The sequence below is a fragment of the Dendropsophus ebraccatus genome, chromosome 5, assembly GCF_027789765.1.
Source record: "Dendropsophus ebraccatus isolate aDenEbr1 chromosome 5, aDenEbr1.pat, whole genome shotgun sequence".
Lineage (NCBI taxonomy): Eukaryota > Metazoa > Chordata > Amphibia > Anura > Hylidae > Dendropsophus > Dendropsophus ebraccatus.
Window position 1 is genome coordinate 48,041,350 of NC_091458.1, and position 22,261 is coordinate 48,063,610.

Here is a 22,261-nt window from a genome sequence, read left to right on the forward strand (position 1 = left end):
GGATAGTACAGATGCTGAGCTCTCGGGATCCATTATCTTAATGTATGTGCTATACTGTAAACCAGCTAAAGCTTTGGATGTCCAGGCATGATGGGAATTGTAGTTTTGCATCAGCTGGAGGGTCTAAGGTTCCACATCCCAGCTGTAAACCATTTCTATTTTTTATGGATTGAAGAACCTTATGGCTATTCTTTGGTTAATTTGGGCCTGACAAGAGACGCAGAAGTCGTATTGACCCATGTGTGATGTCAGATGATTCTATGAATTACCACCACTGGCTAATAATAGTAATAGATAGGTGGGTATCCTAATAACAAGTAAAGCTTTCCATTATTAGCTGTATATAAAGATTGTCATTACTGGAGGATGCAGTATATTCTGGGTTATCTGCAATTGGAGTCTTGCAGGTGTCTTTTACTTGTTCATGAAATTTTCTTTTTCCCCTAAAGGTTGCATAGTAATTTTGACAACCTTCATAGACCTAACCATTGCTTTTGCAGGCTGTATATTGTCAGGAGCTCTCAATAGATGTGGACACAAATAGTCCTATTAGTTCTGGGCTTCCTGTGCTCTTATGGTCAATAGCTATTTGGCTGTGCAATGCCTTCCCAGGTTATTGGAGGGGGGAGGGGGGGGGGGGAGGAGATCTGATGGCCATGATGTTGTCATGGTTGATGATCTCCTCCTATGTGACTGGCCTTTGCTCTGCCACGCTGTCGCAGGACCTGAGCACAGTGCTGTGGGTTTAGACTTTCACCCTGCTGTTATGCATGAGGTTTGGCCTCTGGTTGACTCCTCAGCCAGCTGATGTTACATTAACCCTGTATGTCCCCAGTGAACGCTCTGTATAGTAACATGGGTGCTATAAATATCCGGTTCTTGCATAGCTAACTGATGTGTGTTAGATATGGTTGCACGAGATACTGGAGGTTTCGGGAGCCTATTAGCATCTTGGGATGTTCTGGAGACGTTCACTATGATATACCATACTGTTACGACTAATCTCTACAGCTGCAGGTTACTTGCAACGTGTTTCATGGCATATCTTACAAAGATGCGAGTCGTGCGTCATTGCATGGTAAATAACGTCTGGAAGTTGGTGTCTCTTTATGTCTTTACATTACTTACATCTTACCCATCACCACCACACCAGGTGACTATTTATTTACGGCTTTATTAGTCGTCTGTATAAAAGACACCACTTCTATGTTCCCTTTCTTCATGATCCATGACTCTTTTCTCAAGTGCTGCCATTGTCTTGGTTCTCCTGAATCCTTTCTCCACACTTCATAGCTCTTGGCTTTATAAGATGTCTTTGAAATGCGATCTGTTCCTGCGTCTTCTAATCCTCATGCTACGAGGAACAAAATGTTGGAGTGCAATAATGGAAAACTGTAGTGTGTATTTCGTAGGCTGGACTGTAGTGGTCACACAGATGGCGGTATGTTATACACACGTGGTGTCCCCTCGCTCTATAATGTCTCAGGTGACGGCAAGATTGAGGGTTCATCCTAATCTTCGGGTATTTCTGAGCATTAAATATTATATATTTTTAGTTATAGTTCAATGCAGTTGAACTAGAAAAGCGATGTAAGGGTGTTGCTACATTTCCCAAATATATGCCAGATTGTGGTGAGTTATGAGCGCCCACTCACTGCTTTATAAAAGCTTTGTGGGGGAGGCCAAAATGGCTTTATGGAGGAGGCATACAGAATGGTACTGAATATGGAGCAGAGCTAAGGTTTATACCAGTGACACAGTTCTGTCAGTCAGCTGCTGCTCATAAGCCATAAGGCTGGCGTGTGGGCTTATAGTGACACCCATATGTCACAGTCGTTCTGCGATGGCTTGTTTACTTCTGACTCAGACCACCTACCTAAATGATAGGAACGATGTATTCCAGCTGACTCTGGGAGGCATGCAATGGTCTGTGTGTGATCCTTATAGAAAGTTCTGTGCATCGTAAGTTAGCAAATTAGTGAGTATGGTATGTAGTGTATAGCCAAAAAAAACCTAAACTTTATATATATATATATATATATATATATATATATATATATATATATATATATATATACACACTGTGTGTTTCTAACACAAATTTTTATTCATTGAATTCCTCGCTCTGCCATTAGTTCACCTATCAATACATGAAATACAACCCCCCCCCCCCCCCCAAACAAAAAATCTTTGCTCCCCTCCCTCTTCCTACAGGGCCCCTATAGTGTATATAGTGTAATCAATACACTAGAATCCATTTCCTATTGAATTGCATTATAAAAATCATTGCAATGCATTTGTTTTGTTTTTTTTGTTTTTTTTAATCCTTGCATTTGCTGTTTAGTTGACTACAGTTTTGTATACAGCAAAACTAAAGTAATGAAACAGTCTAACACAAATAAAAACACCCAAACATGAGTGTCTATGTGTGGCAGATCCACTGAGTGGCATCCGTCATGGATTTATGTGCACTTTAGGTACATGTTAGGGAGAATCCCCAATGTATAGCCACGGAAACTCAGTGTGACCAGAGCCTAAACCTGTCAGATCATGCACCTATGGTTGTTTAGCTGCCAGTCCTAATGGGTGATCCAGATCCTTCTTTGCACAGTTTTCTTGAGAATATATTATGTGCTTTTTTAATGGTTACTAAGGACTGATCATAGGCCATGTATCTGTTTAATGATTTTGGTGTCATGTGTGGATATAATAAAGGGGCAGGGAGGGAACACTGAGAGTGAGCGAGTCTTATGGGAGCCCTGCAATGCTTACAGCACCATGATGTCTTCTTATACAGGTTATTGTATGGGTTGCTTGCTATAGCTTAGGGGTAGGATTTTACTGTTATTGTTGATCGCTCTATTTGCTTTTCATAAACTATACGCTATTTCCTCTAAAGAATGTATGACGGGGCCCAGACATGCCTGCAGTTGTTTGCGTTCTCACATTTCTTTGCCGCTCCTCGGCAGCTTCACCAAAATCTTCATAGAGAAAAGCTGTCGGTGCGGGGGGTAGCTGGGAAACGACAGTAGTAGTCTGTAGTCTGGGGGGATCTTCAGTCACAAATTGGCACCAGAGGGGAAAGATAAGAGCCGCCCCATTATGTGAGAGCAGGAGACACTTATACGTGATGTGTTTGGGGAAGGATTCTCTCATGTCACAGCACAGGGTCACATCTTTGGCTCTAAACATATGGCTTACCAGGAAGGGAACTGACAAAGGAAAAAGTCGTAATGGAAATATTTCCACCTTATTCTGTGTTTTGGTTGATGCAAAATATTCAGCCAATAACCCCCTAACCAGAAGTCACGTGGTGTGGGATCGGGTCAGGGAGGAAGCCATGCTATCGGGAATTACCAGCTGATCACATGTGCATCTGTGATGAATACATGAAAATACTGTTCATCACATTTTGACCACCTTGTTAGTCAGCCGAATATCTCCCGTAATAGCAGATGCGGTCAATAGTAAAGAGTGGCATGAACGAGCCAGTGTAAATATCGCCGTAAGCCACATTGACTGATCATGCCGCCAATTACAATGATTTTTACCCCTACATACTTGCTGAAAATCAACAATAATATACATTTTTGGACGCAAATAAATCCTGCCAATACTTGTCATGTGTAAATGGCCAAAATTTACCTAAGAGTTCATCAAAATGCAGATGTGCTTGAGACCTGAACATTGTAAGGTCAGGGGGCGTACATGGAGGCCGGGGTTGAGGCCTCTTCCCCAGCTATGTTAGCTGATGATTGGAAAGCAGTACATTGTATTCAGCAGCACAGCAAATAATGCTGACTGATAGACTGGAGGTTTAGTGTCTCCTAAAGGAACTTTGTTAGGATATTCATAGAGAGCTTATTGCTATGTCTCTGTAAAAGTAATGACTCACATTTACATGCCAGAAAACTGCTTTTACTGGCTGGACCTGAACTTGTAACTCTGCATATGGCATCAGTCCAGGAGTCTTGGGGCCACAGAGCTCACGCCCAGGGCACGAACGTGGAGAATGCCTCAGTTTCCTGTTATTTTTTTGGCTTAGCATGCATACATTGGTAATACATCATCACTCTCGCCTAGCTGTCACACGCTCTCTCTTTACATACCATGGGCCATAGTTAGTAATATGTAGAATTGTCTTTCCATACAGTGCATGTATGGAACGGCCACATGGCTGGGAAGTGCAATACCGGATCACCAAACTGAAATGTATACATAAGCAAATAATAATTATACTGTAATAACTTCTCATACATAAAGCCTATAAACGCTCTCTTTTTTGGGGGGCATTTTCACCCGTCGTAGTAAATGTGCAGTGTGTATTAGATCAAATCAATGTATATAAAGTCTGGTGCAGAAAATCCTTGGCAGTTCCACAGTATGTGAACACATCCTGACGGGCATAGGATAGTGGATAAGTAGCTGATCGGTGGAGGTCTGACCTATCAGAGAACATAGGTCAGTTGTAGGTCTGCTGATCAGCTAGCTATCCCCGATACTGTGAATAGGGGATTACTTTTAATCTTGAGATAACCCCTTTAAACCACACCTACTAAAGCGTTATACTACTGGGGATTGTGTTTCCATGCTTGTTCCTGTATCTTATTTGTTCCTTCATTATTTAAAAACAGAAGTGTAAACCTGATGCAGGCAATGTGCAAATTTCTCCGTAATAGTCATGGGGGTGGGACTTCTCTACTGAAGAGTCCAGCTGGCCATCCCTTTCTTGTTTCCTTGATGGTCCTTGTGACCGGATTCATTGGCATACATCCATTTCAGTGGCATCTGGTGCAAAGAGGAATCGTCCCGGCCTCTATCTTGCTTTATTGCACATGTACCGGAACTGGCTTGTGATGAGTTATCCCACCCTGAGCAATGTCACTTTTCATTCTGGTTGCCATAGATGTGTCTAGGTACATGTCTAAGTCTCTACCTTCATTACAGACGTCTCTTCTCATATCCCTTTAATAGCTCCATATACTTTAGCCTGTACTCGTCAATAATAAGTAGGTGATTTTGCTCTATATAATATTTACTAAATTGTCACAATTATAGGATTAGCCCTATGATAATGTCTATGTGGACAGTGTGACACCTATTGGGTGCATATCCCTTGTTAATGTAACCCAGTATTATGTGTCTATACAATGGTGTGAAGGCTTTACTAGCAATTGCAATAAAAGACCTGGGTGATTTATTTATGGCTACACCCACAATTGGCGTATAGTGCAAGGAGGATTAGAGGTGAGTCATTCGCTCAAGTAATCCTATTTCTTGTTCTTCTGGTGAAGAAGTAATAACTCATCGTTTTATATACTTGGTGAGTGAGAGAAGCCATATTCACGGCGCGTACGTACAGTTCTGTAACCCAAAGATACTGCTGTATATACACAGACATCTGTGCCAGCTAAACCCAGTCAGTATAATATCCTGCCACCAGTAATAGTGCCACTTTCATTGACACTAGTATGCTTTCATGGGAAGGATGCAGGCCAGTATTAGGGGTATAGCTATACACCGCAGCAATATCTCTTCCATACACCTGAATGGGGCTGTATCTGCAGTGCTACAGATCTGCCAATTGTCATCCTATCCTGAAGCCTTCTATTCACATTATACATGGGTTGGTTGAAGCCGACAGCATTGGTAGCCAACCAATCAAATGTGTATTTCAGCCTTCCAGCATAGATGTATAGTATCTGAAGCATAGATAGTCAGAGATTACATGCACTGAACAACATAGGTTTGTCAGTAATAGTATTGTGTTTCTTTCCAGGCTCTGGATGTGCACCTTCACACTTGCCGTGTCCGTGGGGGCCGTACTCCTGCTGCCCTTCTCCATCATCAGCAATGAAGTGCTTCTCTCTATGCCGCACAACTACTACATCCAGTGGCTCAATGGATCCCTCATCCATGGTGAGTGCAAGCAGAGACTCGTTGGAACTTTTACACAAAGATAAAAACAATGTACACTGCCTTTTCCCTGTAAGAAAACCAGAAGGAATGTACACAATGACTTCATATTGCTTGGAGTGAAATGGCTCAGTGAGGCGCATGTAATCTGCATCATCTTTGTCATACCAGAAATAGCTCGCATGCTGTACACTGAGGAATGTGTTAAATTAAAGTGCAAAACACCCGAAGAATATAAACTCATGATCCGATTTATTGGACTTTGTGTTAATTTTGCTTCTTCTCACATTATACAAAGAAATTATATATTTGAAAATAATTTGTTCAATGCAGAGGGCACAATAAGTTTTATGAATATTTAAAGGAGTTTTCCAGGGAAAACCCATTGATAGTCTGTTTTCAGGATAGACCATTGATGGCTTATTGGCAGGTTGCTAACTGGCAGCTCCCCTGCTGATCAGCTGTTCTGCATTGCCACGGTGCCTGGATGCAAACAGCTAGAAGGAGCTAGAAGCTTTGGTTCTATATGTTGGGCAGTAGCGGGTTACAGCAGTTCAGCCTCATTTAGCTGTGCTATAAAAAGGACCCCATTACCCAGGGAGGTTATCAACTGAGCCAGCTGATATCACCTTTTTAAATAGGCTCAATGATTAGCCAATGAATAAGCAACCCCCCCCCCCCATGTCTGCGGAATAGTGGAGCCATGTAATGGACTCATTTGAAGCATGTGTTGGCCCTAATATTATGGCTATAACCTCATGCCACCATGACACAGTGTATAAAGCTGAGGCCTCTGTCCCTGTACACTCTCCTTAATTCTGGAACAGCTGGTGAGGGGGGATGGAACGTCATGTGTCACCACTCTACAGATCAGCTATTGATTGTCTATCCGGGGGGATAGCCTATCAATGGGTAACCAGATACCAAGATAGACTCTCATTAACTTAAAGAATCCATACAATAATGACAATCCACTCCAGAATTATTTTGCTCTGGATACAGATCTAGGCTTCTTCAGCAGAAAAACATGCAGGTTACATGTAGATTTAGCTCTAGAATAAATCCCTATACATTGAAGTGCTAAAAAAACTGTGAAGAGCCACAATACGACAGGCATGTTGCAGACGTAAAAAATTTCACCCTCATATCCAAAATTGTGCGGAAAGTACCTGCCGCATGCAGAATTATAAGTTTTATTAGGTGCCTCAGTTTTTGCAGACAATGACTTTGCTAGATCCTGTGCATTCCATTCTAGCCAAAAAATTGCTAATACTTAGTGCAGTATAATATAATACACTGTATGTAGCATGTCCTCATCACCTTACTCCTGTTTAGTTTGTAAGATCTTCAGCTTCTTCCATTCCGCTGGGGGTTTCCTCTATTAATAAACAGCGGGTGAGATCTGGGCCCATCTCTGGAGCAGGCTATATCCTCCATGTGTGCACTTGGCCTATATCACCCAGATCACTCAGCACATCCTGTCCCACATTCTTCCGTTTGTCACAGATACAATCCACCTTCCACGAGGAATCCTTTTTATTTTTACAGATACGCTTCTAATTTAATGCTATGCTCATAGACTTTACTTACTGAGAAGCAGGGAGAAAAATGTGCAGCAAATCCCTGAAGCAACAATTTGGCCACAATTGTGCATCACCTCATCTCTAAAACATTCTGTCCATTGCCCGCTAACAGCATTTTTTTCTACCCTTTTTTTTTTTTCTTACAGGCCTGTGGAACCTTGTGTTTCTCTTCTCCAATCTGTCTTTAGTATTTCTGATGCCGTTTGCATATTTCTTCACTGAAGCTGAAGGATTTGCAGGATCAAAAAAGGTAAAAATATCTAATCCTGTGAGTTTGTTTGTTTTTTAAATCAGCTGGTACCTGCAGTTTTCTAAATTTTATTTAAAAATCTTAAGTCTTCCCATACTTATTAGCTGCTGTATGCCTTGCAGGAAGTGGTGTATTCTTTCCAGTCTGACACCACTGCCACCACCTCTGTCCATGACAGGAACTGTAAAACCTCTCCTGCTCCGCACAGTTCCTGTCATGAACGGTGGCAGCAGTGGTGTCAGACTGGAAAGAAAATGACACTTCCTGCAGGACAAACAGCAGCTGATAAGTACTGGAAGACTTGAGAAGTCATTTACAAATCTAAATAAGCAGTACCAGTTGATTTGGGGGGGGGGGGGGGGACACATATGAGTTACCCTTTAATTTATTTGACTTATAGGGAACCTGTCCCATTGAAAATGCAGTTCTGTCTTAGACAGATCACCCACCATTCTGGAACTTTTTAATGTAATAGGGTCCCCTTAAGGCTGTGTTCACATGTATCAGAAAACACTACATTTACACTTTTATGTTAAAAAAATAAAAAAAAGTCCTAATTTTCCTAAAGCATGTGTTCTTTGTCCTCCTGCTTCCAGGGAGTCATGTCCAGAGTATATGAGACCTCAGTAGTTCTTCTGCTTCTCACCCTCCTGGTCTTCGGCATTCTCTGGGTAGCATCTGCAATTGTAGACGATGATGCAGCTGGAAGGGAATCTCTCTACGGTAAGTCTTCTAGATAACTAGATGCTGATGTGTGTGTTTTATATAATAATCCACACTGTATAGGAAGTCTGATAGCAGCTGGTACACTCCTTCCTCCAAATGAGCTTCCCATACAGTTACCAATCTGTCACTATATGTCATCCAGTGATACAGTGGGATTGATAGGTGCTGCTGTGTGTGGGTACCATTGAAATGTCACTGCTAATAAAAGTTCAGACATTTAGATAATGCTGCTGCTGGCAGTGGCAGGGGAGGAATAGGTTACAAGTAGTAACTTACCTCTCCCTGTGCCCACGGTGAGTGGCGGAACCAGCCTTGGGATCCCCACCAGTGATGGGGTCTCACAGGGGAAAATGCCTGTCCCAGCTGATGACTGGCTGCTCAGCCAAGCTGTGACTGGAGCACCGTCCCGCCCCAGTCACTGATTGGCTGAGCGGCCAGTCTATCAGCCAGGTTGTAGCGTGTCCGCGCTGGAGATCCCGGAGCCTGGCAGGGTTCCAGAGGCTGGTCCTGCCGTTCACCGTGGGCATGGGGAAGAGGTACATACTTGTTATAAAATTCCGCTGCCGCTGCTGGATGTTCAAAACGGCTGGACTTCTCCTTTAAGAAAAAACTTCTGACATGGGTGTGTGTTAAGATGCTCACTGGTTGCTAAAACCAGCAGGAAGAAGCACTCTGCTCAGCACTTCCCTTCCAGTCTCTCATGTCTGTAGGAGATTTTGTAGAAAGTTTATGAAGCTTGTTTCCTACGGAGAGATGAAAGGAGAAGCGCACGGTGGTTCTTCTGCCACATTTCAGGGATCAGTGAGCGTCTAATCGCCCCGAATCCGACCAAGACTTTTGACATGTCTCTGACAATAGTGCTGCTTATATATGGACAGCACTACATTTGGGTGGAAATCCTCTTTAATGGAGAAGTAACATGAGTCCTTTTCTTTCAGATCTCTGGGAGTACTACCTCCCATACCTGTACTCTGGCATCTCCCTGTTTGGTGTGCTGCTTCTTCTATGTAAGTATAATGTGAATACACAGACCTGACATTCTGCAGCATTGTCACTGTAGCTAAGCTGGTAATGTAGTTGTATCACATGTAGTTATGTATGTTGTGTTTTACATAGCAGCCTTTTAGATCCCTTCAACAACAGTGTCCTTATATATGCTAGCCTACAGAGGCTATAATGTCAGTAAGCTCGTGTCACATGAATATAGTATAGTCTTTATGTTATAGTTGTATTTATGGACATTCTCTCGGACTGTATGGTATGTGACTAAAGTCTTTGTTCTTTATCTTTATGCAGTCTGTACTCCATTAGGACTATCCCGGATGTTCTCCGTTACAGGGAAGCTGCTAGTCAAACCTCGGGTGGGTGTATATTCCGCCATTTCTGGCCTTCCATTAAATTCTATCATGTTTGCTTTGCACCATTCATGTCATGGTGGTGTTGCTGGATTTGTTGGGCTGTACTCTTCATGTAAACAAATGAACGCTGCCGTTTATACATGTTTCCCGCTCATCTCTTTTGTTCTCACAGCTCCTGGAGAACCTAGAGGAACACCTTAGCTGTACGGCATTTGAAGAAGCGGCCATATCCCGTAAGATCTCAAGTAAGTACCACGTCTGTGAAATTTACTATCGCTTGTTTAAAGCTCCTTGGCTTATCTGCCTCATCACATTATGGGCTTTTATTTTACAGCTAAGGCATCTTGCTGGCTGAATCTGAACATGGAGGCTCTACAGAAAAGACTATTGGCTATAAAGAGTCACAGAATTACATTAGGTGAGACTCTTGTGGATTTGCTTGGAGTGTTTAACGCCTTTTCTGAGGGAAGCTCAACCTCATGAGAACCCGTATAGCTCTGTCATCTATATTGTCTCATTGTTTGGTAGTGTTACTGTCATAAAAACTTTTAACATGTCTGGGTGCTGAGACTAATTCCGCACTTCTTCCACTGGCTTGCTGCAATCTCTATGTTAGTATGTGAATAGACTTACAATGGAGACCGTATCCTGCAGCAAATTGGGGAATGAAGTGCTTAGAACTCTTTATAGTCTATGTAACTCCCCAAATATTTTCCTTGAGTCATGAAGATGTGTGGAGACTTACCCAGTGCATGAATGACTTGTATTTTGGGAAGGAGGATATGAATAGCCACAATCTGTTGTCACCTTTTAAGGTGCATCTACACTTAATATTAAAGTTGGCAGTGTACTGTCTGTCTGTAGAGAAGCCCTATGTCATGGGACCAAAGGGCATCAAAATCCAAGTAACGAGGCAACTGCGCCATCTAGTGGCCAGAGCTGGTATAACTGTAATAGAAAAGGAAAAGGGGGAAAAAAATTATACTAAGGGTGCCTTCACACATACCAACTCGCAGCAAAAAACTTGCTGCGAGTTTCTGCTACGAGCCGAGGTCCTGGAAGGCTCCTATCACTACATACAAGCAGTGGTCTGAAAGACCACTGCGTGTATGTAATGCAGCCACCCCCTTAACCCCTTCGGCTCCCGCACCGCTGTCTCCATACATTACCTGGCTCTGGCTGCACGGGGTCCCGCTCTGCCGCCCAACCAATCATTGTGTTGCCCAGCCGCAGCCACTGATTGGCTGGGCGGCAGAGCAGGCCCCCGTGCAGCCAGAGCCAGGTAATGTATGAAGACAGCGGTGCAGGAGCCAAAGGGGTTAAGGGGGCGGCTGCATTACATACACGCAGCGGTCTTTCAGACCACTGCTTGTATGTAGTTTTAGGGGCCTTCCAGGACCTCGGCTCGTAGCAGAAACTCACAGCGAGTTTTCTCCTGCGAGTCGGTATGTGTGAAGGCACCCTAACTGGAGATGTTGTTATCTTTAGACCTCTAATTTAAAAAATTGTTTATTTCCTTTTAGAGATGAGAAGGAAAGCCTCTCCTTGGCAGCGTAATCTGGTGTACCCCCTGGCCATGTTATTGCTCCTTGCACTCACGGTAGGCTATTTTCTGTTTGCATTAAATCCTAATGCATAATGATTAGAAGGCTAGAGCTACATTTAGTTTTTAGATGTAGTTTATATCTACTACAACTATATATATACTGGGTAGCATTTTCACATTAGAAAATAAATGGGCATTTTATTTGGAATTTGGGTTTCATTTGTTAAGTTTGAAAATTGTCCGGGTTTTGTCTTGCATTGGCCTAAATTGCACTTAAGTTAAGCTCCTGAATTGCTCAGGATATGGAGGTTATATTAGAAAAGCTTCAGACCTCCTTGATCAATTATAAAAGTAACTGCTTTGGCCCAGACCAATCCATGCTGAGTGAATGACCAGCTTAGTATTGATATGGTGCAGCATGCTGTATTATGGTTAATATGCTTACAAGCACCAACAAATATTAGTTCGTGTGTTGTGGGATTGTTCAGTAAGACTAAGTTCACACTGCACACACTGGGTTTTTGCAGTCCCTTTAACGTATCTGTTTTTAAATGGTTACTTTTACTGTACACAAAAACATGGTCAACCACTTTTTCGTGTACACAAAAATAAGGAAAAGCATCCGTTTTTGATCCTTTTTTTTTTTTTTTATATATATATATATATATATATATATATAATGAAAGTCAATGGAAAAAATAGATCCAAACGGATTGCACATAATTGCATCTTTTTTTTTTTTCTTCCCATAAAACATATACATTAAACAGACTTCAAAGAAGTAGTGTGACCCCAGCCTAAGGCAGAATTGTCCTTGTTTTAAAGTGCTGCAGAAAGCTTCAGATGTGTCATATGATTGTTCAGAGAAAATCTCATGTTGACTATTCATTTACTTCTAGGGCATCTCAGTGCTGATCGTCTGCTTCCACATCTTGGAGCTTCTTATCGATGATGCGGCCATGCCAAAAGGGATGCAGGTACTTGGTTACATTTAGACTGTATTAAATATGTAATAAAAAAAATAAATATATATAATATATATAATTAAAAAAAAAATGTATTTATTGTCCATAATGTTTTTACCTAAACAACCTTACATTGTGTTTTCCTAGGACTCGCGCCTTGGAAAAGTATCTTTCTCTGTCTTTGGGCCTTTTGGAGCAGCTGTGCAAGTCGTCCTCATTTTGTATCCTTTCTTTTTTTGTAAAATGTGTAAAGCTGAATATATATAGGTTACATATGTCTGTCCCAGTGTTTGAGACTCACCTCCATAATACTGTGTATCAGTATCCTCGGCTGAAATATTCCTTATACAATGTCAGTGGTGATGGAGTTGAATCCTTAACCTTAAAACAGCTACCTGATGGCCGCGTCCGTCGTTGGGTTTTATAGCTCTCCATTCTTTACACGACTCCTGCCCCAGAAACATAACACAACCATGACCAAAGTAAGAACGTTATTACTTGTCTTTATTTGTGGAGACTTATATTATGGAAAATGTAGAAATACTGTAATTCTGTCATTGCCCTTTGCAACTGCAGCTTGTAGAAGAAAATGGAAAATCATTTAAAGGCAGGGGGGTAAAAAAAATCACTACGGGCAGGGACCTCTCCTTTAAATAATGCATCACACGGAGCACTTTGATATAGATATGTGCTTGTTGCATTGGTTCTTTGCGCTGTATAATAAAGGAGGTGGTGACTTTTATCTGACTGGGTAGATAATGAAGAGCTCATGGAAATAAGAGGCAAATACCCAGTTTCAAACCCTCGCCTATCGTCTAGAGCCGAGAGGGGCTACAAAAAGCTAGTGATGATTTCAGTAAGAACTGCTTTCTGCATCATTTTTTGGTAATTTGACTTCTCTTTACTTTTATAGATCATTGGAAACTGCGTATCCTTGCTTGTTCTCAGCTCCGCGCTCCCAGTCTTCTCCAGAACACTAGGTAATTGGCACATTACAAATAGATGTCATATAAAGTCAGAGCTTTATTGCTCATAGACAGTTTCTTTGACGACAGTTTAAGCTATTGTATTAAAGGATCATCCTTGATAACTAATTAACAGGGTAGGAGATGAATGTATGATCACTGGGAATTGACCACTATCAGCTTGGCCATCACAAAAATTTGGGCCCCCCAGTGATCGACAGTGAGAAAGTGAAGCGGGTAACTGTGCTTTTCCTCCCTATTGTTCCCTCAGCAGAGACCCCAACTTATCCAAACCTTTGACATGGCCCTGTGGTATGTCAAAAGTTGTTTTGTTTTTTAATGACAGGTACACCCTAAATGTATTTATAAGGCAGCTGCCAGGTATCTGTGGGCACTGTCACCATAAAAAAAACTTTTTACACAAGAAAAGTTTTGATAGGTCTCCGCTCATTATGTTGTTCGGTGAGGGTCTGAACACTTAGACATATGTCTCTGACATACAAAAACAGCAACCTGCAAGTGTCAGGACTAGCCGTATATACTGCATCCGTCCTACACACGATTAAAACCTGTTCTAAAGATTTTTTTAAATTTTTTTGCTTTTAAGCCTCTCTGACATGTTAAATGTTTTTGTTATGGGGACAGATACACTTTAGATATGGGCCAAACCACACCAACACTGTTCTGTGATTCTTCTTAATAGCTGGCTTATACAGTATGTTCATGACGTTTTCTTTGACTTCTAGGTATCACTAGATTTGACCTTCTTGGTGACTTTGGGCGTTTTAACTGGCTGGGAAACTTCTACCTGATCTTCCTGTACAACATCTTGTTTGCCGGTCTCACCACACTTTGCCTAGTAAAGAAGTTTACCTGGGCCATGCAAGCTGAGCTTATCCGCGCATTCGGTATGTTGTCCTGTCTAGAAAAGACCTGGTTTTGAGGAGGAGTCCATTTTACAGCCATTTGAGATGAGAGAGAGAGAGTGCTAGGATTTCTTTACATGAATCCTGTCATCTGCTTCATGCTGCCCAAGTCACAAGCAGCATGAAACACTGACAGCTTCCCTCACTACAGTAATGTTTAATTTGTTCTAAAACCCTGTGGCGTGTCAGATAAATCATTGTTATAACATCGGACAGGAGCAGGGCTTCTCTGGCTGTGAGTGATAGATCTGTCACTATATGTGTATGCAGATTTATTATTTCAGCCTGATGACAACTACCCCGATGCCTTGCAGCACAATCTCCTGTACCTCCTGTTGATAGTGGAATGTTGTAGACATGATATAATTTTTTTAGATTTGTGACTAAGCACATTTGGTGCAATGCCTGGTCCTGTCTAATCTCTATGCTGCTGCTTAAGTTCTTTACTGATCCAGAATTATTATGAAATACCTTTCCTATAAGACCGTCCCTGTACTGTGTAGGTTTTTCTCTCATCACCCTGTTTGTTCCTCTGTTTTAGGACTAGACAGATTATCTCTGCCTGTGAACAGAATTCGCAGTCAAGGAAAGGCCTGATTTACCTCCATGATGTTGTCTGTCAGTAAGACGAGCACCTGGTATCCAGGTTCTTGAATCCATGGATGGTCAGACAATCTGCTCAGACGGTGGTTCTAGCTTGGCGGAGCTGAGTAACGACATTAGGCGAATGGACTTCGTGGGACAGGAACATTGGATCGACTGTGTCCCGGATTTATCGGGATGGAGTAGTTGGCGATATCCTGCTAGCTGTTGATCAGGATGAAGATCTAGTGTTCCAATATAATCTGAGCCAGTTCTTGCAGGGGTGAAATCTGCCCGTTTACATTGCTTGAATATGATTTCTGCTGCTAAAGAGTAGGAAAGGATTAGAAATAGACTTGTTGGTTGTCTCTCTTTATTTTTATTAGATATCAATTTTATTTTATTTTTTATATAAGGGTCTGTTCGTTGATACGTGCAAACCCCAGAATTACTCCATGGACCACCCTTGTTTGGTTGTAGCAATAGACTTGGTTTATTCGGGATGAATCATCACTGGAATGTTTTTTTTTTAACACTAACGCCACCATCTCGATTGGATGACACTGCTAGAAGTCACTAGACTTTGTGAGTCTCCTAGCTCTACTTGTGCCGTTTACATGAACTCCACTCCAGCCTGTAGGGGGCGTCTTGTTGCCATCTCATCAGCCGCTGGTGTCCTTCACTAATAAGAGGTCACCAGCCTATTATTAAGCCCATAAACCAAGTGACTGTGCCGGCCCTCATATGGAGAGGGACCAGCACCTTTCTGTCTTCTGTGTCTTTTTTTTACTCCTTAAGAATTTTACGTGTTTGTATCGGGGTCTTCTCTGTTCATGAATGTGTGTAGTATGCCGAAGAGCTTGTCTCTTATAACTATAGCAGCATTAGAGTGAATGTCTCTTGTCGTGTCTTTCACTATTAGTTCTGAGGATGTTCTAGACTTTAAGTATTTATTTTGTATCTATGTTCCATGACTGTCGAGGAGGTTTTTGCTAAGTGCTTAAAAATAAGAAAAAAAATAATCATCCAGACACCTCTCACCCTCACATCACATGGGTGTATTTTGTTTCTGTATTACATCCGTTGTTGTGGATTGTAATACAGAGCTAATGTCAGTGTAAAGTAAAACTTTTCACGTGTCACATAAACATGTTAGTAGTCTTGATTGGTTGGGGTCTGTGCCAAGACACCCACAATCTGGGAAAAGCTCACCGTTGTGCACTTTACTCGCTAGCTCTCCCCTCGATCTGACCCATTGCAAGAGAAAGGCTCCATAGAAATGTGGATGCATCTGTATATGATCTGTATGGTATCAGTATTTTTCTACCTACAATATATATTTTGCATTTGTTTTTCAAAGTGTATTCCAACATCCTGCCTACAAGACAGCCCATTATTATTTATTATTAAGATACAAATGTCATACATATGCAGTTTTTATTAGAGATGAGCAAATTCAGAGTATAAATTGTAAATTGCTTTGTTAGCTCGGCAGTCGGCCTATCGGCCTGCTACCTCTGGACTCTGTGCTGCTCTGCACCAGGTGCCTGGAATAGCTGGATCCAGTCCTGAGAAACTTCTCCCAGGAGTGGATCCAGCTTTTCCAAGCACCCAGAGTAAAGCAGCCCGGAGTTCAAAGGGAGCAGGCTGATAAGCCGGCTGTCCAGCTAAGAAAGCGCTATGCTATTTTTGCTATAGTTATTAATGTAAGTTTGGTTTATCTCTAGTTTTTATCCATAATACTTCCATATTTTGCATCCATATAAAGGGGGTTATGCAGGATCACAAAAAACTAGCTACTTTCTTGCAAAAAACAGCACCACCCCTGTCCTCAGGTTGTGTGCGATGTTGCAATTTAGTTCCATTCACTGCAATGGAACCAGAGCTTTAAAACCACACCAAACTGAGAACAAGTGTGGTGCTGTTTTTGGAAGAAAAAGCCAATGGTTTGTAAGGCTGGATATCTCCTTTAAAGGGGTTATCCAAGGTTAGAAAAAACACGGCTACTTTCTTGCAAAAACAGCCTGGATAACCCCTTTAAGGACATATATACCAATAGGCTTGTGCGGATGATAGAGATTTAGATTCTATAGTTGCACACAGGTTTTAGTGGATTGTATATCAGTGACAACCTGTGGCGTATATACCCATATGTACAGTATGTTTTATCTAAAGGGAGTTTTACAATATTTTATTCCAATATGAATACGCAGCTTGGTTCTAGTTAACCACCTCTTATCAGTTTTATTAGATTGACTGGATCTGTCTCTTCAGGACCGATTTCTGAGTTTACTATAGATCTATGAATATATGAATGTTTACTGAAGAAAGAATAAAGCTTGCATAAAGTTGCCTTATGGATAAAACGAAAGTGTTAGGAAAATTAATAGACAAAGTAAAAGGCTTCTCATGCTGTATTTTTTAATAGTATTTTTTTAAGACATTGGAAAACTTTTTTTATTTTATTTTAAAATTTGTTATTGTTTTGCAATGCAATTGACAGCACATTTCAAAAATGACTTTCACCTTCTAACCTTGAGGCAATTTGTTGTAAATATACATGCAGTTTTGTCCATTTTTTCCTCTGACCTTTTTAATGCATCCTTATGTAGGTTTTAGAGTGTTTCGAGGCAGTGTTTCATCAGCCCACAATGTAGTATTCCATACTCATGTAGCCACCTTTTAGCAGGCATAACATATAGGATTTAATTTTTGTTTTAAGTGAGGTAAAAAAAAAAAAAAAAAAGTTGAGTTATCAGACTGTTGCCAGTTCCACCACTAGGTGGCAGCAGACCATTTTTTTTCTTTAGTTGGAGCAAACGATAATGATAAAGTGGCTTACTATGCTTTTCAGTAATTTTTCTTAGAAATGGGAATAGAATAGCCAATACTTGTTAAAACCTGGTTCCAAACTTAGAAAGAAAAAGATTGTAGTAGCAGAAATAGTACATGAAATAACAAAACAATTACCCATTCCTCCCTATTTTGGCCCTAATTTCAGACTTGTGCACATGAGGACCAAATTTTAACACATTATTTATAAGAATAGTCCAGTTTTTACACACGCATATATATATATATATATATAATATTACCTTGAGGTTCATACACAGTATAATAAAAGGAGAATATGTCTGTAAAAAAAAGTGACTGCTACTTTGTGGCCTGTGTCTTTTATAGACCACCATGTTATAAAGAAAAAAATGGGTAGGTTGCAGATAGTCTGACTGCTGCAAGCTGCCCAATCTCTAAAGTGTGGCCGTGATTATTATGAATGACACTTCATTCATTGTCTATAGAGCTGCCAAACGTAGCCAGGTGGTCTTGGCTATCTCCAGCAGCTCCATAGACTGTAATAGAGCGGTGGGGTGCACACCTAACTGGCCACTCCAACAAACACTCAAGGCCCCATTCTGGAGATCGTGAGGTATACCAGCAGTAATATCCACCAAAATCTGACACTTATCCCCTACACCGTGGAATTCTTTGCACGCAGCTATACAGCAATATACTGTTGAATTAAAGATCACTGAGCCCCCCTAGTGGAGGCTTTAGCTAACTGCAACCTGCTGGCTAAGCTAATAAACTACCCCCTCAGATGCTGTCACTACTGTGATAAACCTGATTAAGTGCGGCACCCATCAGGAGTGTGAAATGTAGCTGGCCGCCTGTGTGGCCTCACTGTACGTGATTATGAGGGTGCTCATACATACTGTGGGTGACTCCTCGCTCTCATGTGGTGACCAATGATCATACATCTCCAGTATTAATGGTACAATCAGTCAGTCCTTGGCCCCAGCATGCAGACATGGTTTCCTCCACAACAGATAGGGACACCTTGAATTGTGTTCGAGTTCATCATTTTCCCTTGTATACTCTATGGGTGACCACTTAACTGCCAGGACTCCACCTGTCTATATGTATATTGAGTGTTCCTGTGATTGTGCTAATAATCTGTGTGATCTCCAGCCACTCCTGCCCATCCTTGTCAGTGTAATATTTCTGTGGCACCAGTTCACTGTGTTATGTGTATGTCCTCGCCTCCGCTGGCCATAAGCAGCCGTGCTGTGTAAACATCTATTTTCCTGTAAATGGATAAATGAAAAATCTGTGGACTATCTTTCTTTTTTTTTATCTTTAGTTTTAGTTGTATAGAATTGTATTTTGACTAGAATGCTGACATCAGAAAGGAGAAAGTGAATTAGTGTTATCCAGCAAGATCTTCCATTTAGTGTTGAGGATGATAGAAGTCAGGTAGTATGTGAGTATGTGAATGTATATTCCTGTACGGTGAGATGTCCCTGATGCATCTGCTTATTCTGTATGATGAAGAAAAGAATGTTTGGTTGTAGAATTTTTGCCCTATAAGAAATGTAGCCCCCCCACCCCCCCACCCCCTTCTACATCCATAGACCAGTTTTACATTAGTAGAGTATAGGTATGTTTTTGCATTCATATTATGGCCGTAAATCACGGTCTGACCATAAGGCTTAAGACCAATACTAACCGCTCTCCCTTTGGCTAGTCAGACTGGGACTTGCAGGCCTAATCTGTATTCTACTAATGTGAAATCAGGCTGTGGCTATGTTCACACAGAATATTTTTGCGCAGTATTTTTCAACCAAAACTAGGAGTGGATTGAAAACACAGAAAGGCTATGTTCACAAACTGTTGAAATTGAGTGGATGGCCGCCATTTAATGACAAATAACGTTTTGAACCAACGGCTGTTAATTGCCGTTAAATTTCCACAGTGTGTGAGCATAGCCCTTCTGTGTTTTTAATCCTCTCCTGGTTTTGTTTGAAAAATACTGAGCAAAAAATACTGTGTGTGAACATAGCCTTAAATGTTTTTCATTAGTGCCTGCTCCTCCTTTGCACTTCCGATATATACCATTGGGGTTTCCTTCAAGATGTCAAAATCCATACTTAACTAGTGATAAGAGGTGACCTGCTATTCCCTGCTTAATCTGCCTGCATCGGACATTTCCTAAGGATAGCCATTGGTTTGCTGTGTGTGCATGGCCAGAGGCAGAGATACTAAAGATGATGCAATAAACTCCAAAGAATGTAACTAAACTGTGAAAACACTACAAGTTATACAGCCAGGTGATATGAAAGGCATACTGGGATGAGTAGTCACCAGGGCCTGGACAAGCTGCACAGGAATCGCCTATGGAAGAATATACTTCAGATAGTATGGATGTATTGATTGATGTATATTTTTGTTTTGGAAAAAAAAGCATAAAACACTATTTTCAACCAATTAAAATCTCCTCCTGTTTTGTACATGGTGGTCGTGTTTATTTTAATGCATGAAAGTACATGACGTGTTTACCTGTAATGAAACCTATACCAGGTTACCAAGTCTACATCTTTCCATGTTGGTTATAAACAGATCAATTGATGGTCAAAAGCTTTAGTGACGCAAATGGCACACTAAGAAAATAGAAATAATAGTTAAAGGAGAAGTCCGACGATAATTTTTATTAGAGGGTGATGGCAGGGGGACACTGAGGGACACAGGGCACTGGAGGGACACTGAGCATCCCCCTGCCATCATCCTCTCCAGCAGCCACAGCCCGCACAGCTCTGGGAGCCGGGTCGTGACATCACCATTTTATCCAGGAAGTGACATTACCATGTTATCCAGGAAGTGACATCACCATTTTATCCTTTATCCTTTTATCCTTTAGCCTTGATGCAGTAGTAAGTGCAGGAAAAAAAAGCACTTTATAAGCATTTCCCATAATAAGTCTATATTGGTGATTTGTATAACTAATGGGGGGCAATACAATACTTTATTAAAAAAAAAAAAATTCACTTGACTTTTCCTTTAAAGCATCTGACATACACACACATACATTATTATTTATTTTTTTAAGCACACTTTATACCTGGACACTTTAGAAATTGTAAGGGTGCGTTTACACATAAAGATTTAACTGACAGATTTTGGAAGCCAAAGACAGGAATGGATTTAAAAAAGGAAAGACTGTGATCTATCCTCTTATGACCTGATCCCTGTTTATAGTCTGCTCCTAGTTTTGGCTTCAAAGATCTGTCAGATAAATCTGTCTGTGTAAAAGCGCACCATTACACAAGGTTATGTTCACACTAAAAAGCTGCGGCATCCAATTAACACACTGAGGCAGGAGGGATTCAGTCGCTTTTACTCAGTGTTAACATACCCTTAAGTCAAGAAAACACTACTTGAAAAAAGTTAATTACTGATTGGTACATGGGGTAGAGGACCCTCCTTACCAGGGTTTACAGCTTACAATCTACAAGACATCCAAAGTCTGTTGTACAGACCCCCATCATCACTAGATAATGCAAGGACATAAGCGTGGTCCTCCAATCCCCAGCTTCCTTAACCCCATCTCTTTGCAGGAGTTGGGGTCCATAGACTCCATAGTATGTCCCCACTACGGAATATGCGCAGCGACTTCAAGTGGATTCCACGGCACGGCCTCTGCCTGAAGTTCCACCTGTTCATCGACTCAATGATATTTGCCAGCATGTTCTGCCATCTGCTCAAAGAATTGACATGTCGAGTGGCAGAATTCACTCTCTATGAGGCCGCAAAACTCTTCTGTACCTGAATCCTCATCCTTGACCATCCATGCTTTCTTACTGATTGCCAAATGGTGCATGTTGCAGAAGTGGTTGCGGCCGGTCCTCCCATTGATGTCAGAGGTGATTCTTCAGATCAAACACTATATCTATCTCGAGAGGTTAGAGTGTGAAAGAACTTAGGGCCCTATTACACGGGACGATTATCGTGCGGAAAATTGTTAAATCGTTCGAATTTAAAAGATAACACAGGTCAACAGCATTTTTGGGGCCAAAGATATTTCAACGAATTTAGGGTAACTTTGGGGTGCTGATTCTGAATATGTCATCAGTTTTGCCAGATTGGCTCAAGTTTTTGAGAATTTTCGTGAAATGTGTAAAAAAAAAAAGACGTAATTTGCTACACGCGCATTAACTTTATTGCTATTGTCATGAATACAATAAATTTTACAAAGTAAATGTTGATTTTAGTTTATTTTAACTAGTTTTAGAAAGTAATCTTCAAAAATGAACAAGACATGAAAAAAAAAACTTGAGCCAATCTGGCAAAACTGATAGCATATTCAGAATCAGCACCCCAAAAATACCCCAAAATCATTAAAATATTTTGGACACCAGTAAATTTTTTTTTTTTTTTTGACCTGTGTAATCGACCTGTGTAATTGCAGGCAACGATCGAAAAATCGTTCATATGTCGTTGATCGTTGATTTAGATCTGAACCTAAAATGATTGTTAATTGTTCGCTGTAATTCCACGTTCGTTCGCTCAAGTTCCGCACTTTTTCACTAATCGTTCAGTGTAATAGCACATTGCCTATTGTTTTCGCGAGATCAGAAGGAATAAACGTTCGCAATAACAATTGCAATAA

At 41.1% G+C, this 22,261-nt stretch overlaps 1 protein-coding gene across 1 annotated transcript in view; it reads left to right on the forward strand.

The window, feature by feature from the left end:
- Window positions 1-15,172, forward strand: part of LMBR1L (limb development membrane protein 1 like) — a 28,958-nt gene extending 13,786 nt beyond the window's left edge. The window contains exons 4-17 of the mRNA XM_069972137.1: window positions 5,780-5,919; window positions 7,646-7,749; window positions 8,346-8,472; window positions 9,414-9,482; window positions 9,772-9,836; window positions 10,006-10,078; window positions 10,168-10,251; window positions 11,357-11,433; window positions 12,279-12,356; window positions 12,492-12,565; window positions 12,736-12,826; window positions 13,258-13,324; window positions 14,056-14,217; window positions 14,777-15,172. Of these exons, the coding sequence (XP_069828238.1) occupies window positions 5,780-5,919; window positions 7,646-7,749; window positions 8,346-8,472; window positions 9,414-9,482; window positions 9,772-9,836; window positions 10,006-10,078; window positions 10,168-10,251; window positions 11,357-11,433; window positions 12,279-12,356; window positions 12,492-12,565; window positions 12,736-12,826; window positions 13,258-13,324; window positions 14,056-14,217; window positions 14,777-14,832 (1,267 nt within the window). The 3' untranslated portion in view covers window positions 14,833-15,172. The remainder of the gene's footprint in view (window positions 1-5,779; window positions 5,920-7,645; window positions 7,750-8,345; window positions 8,473-9,413; window positions 9,483-9,771; window positions 9,837-10,005; window positions 10,079-10,167; window positions 10,252-11,356; window positions 11,434-12,278; window positions 12,357-12,491; window positions 12,566-12,735; window positions 12,827-13,257; window positions 13,325-14,055; window positions 14,218-14,776) is intronic.
- The last annotated feature ends 7,089 nt before the right edge of the window (window positions 15,173-22,261 follow it).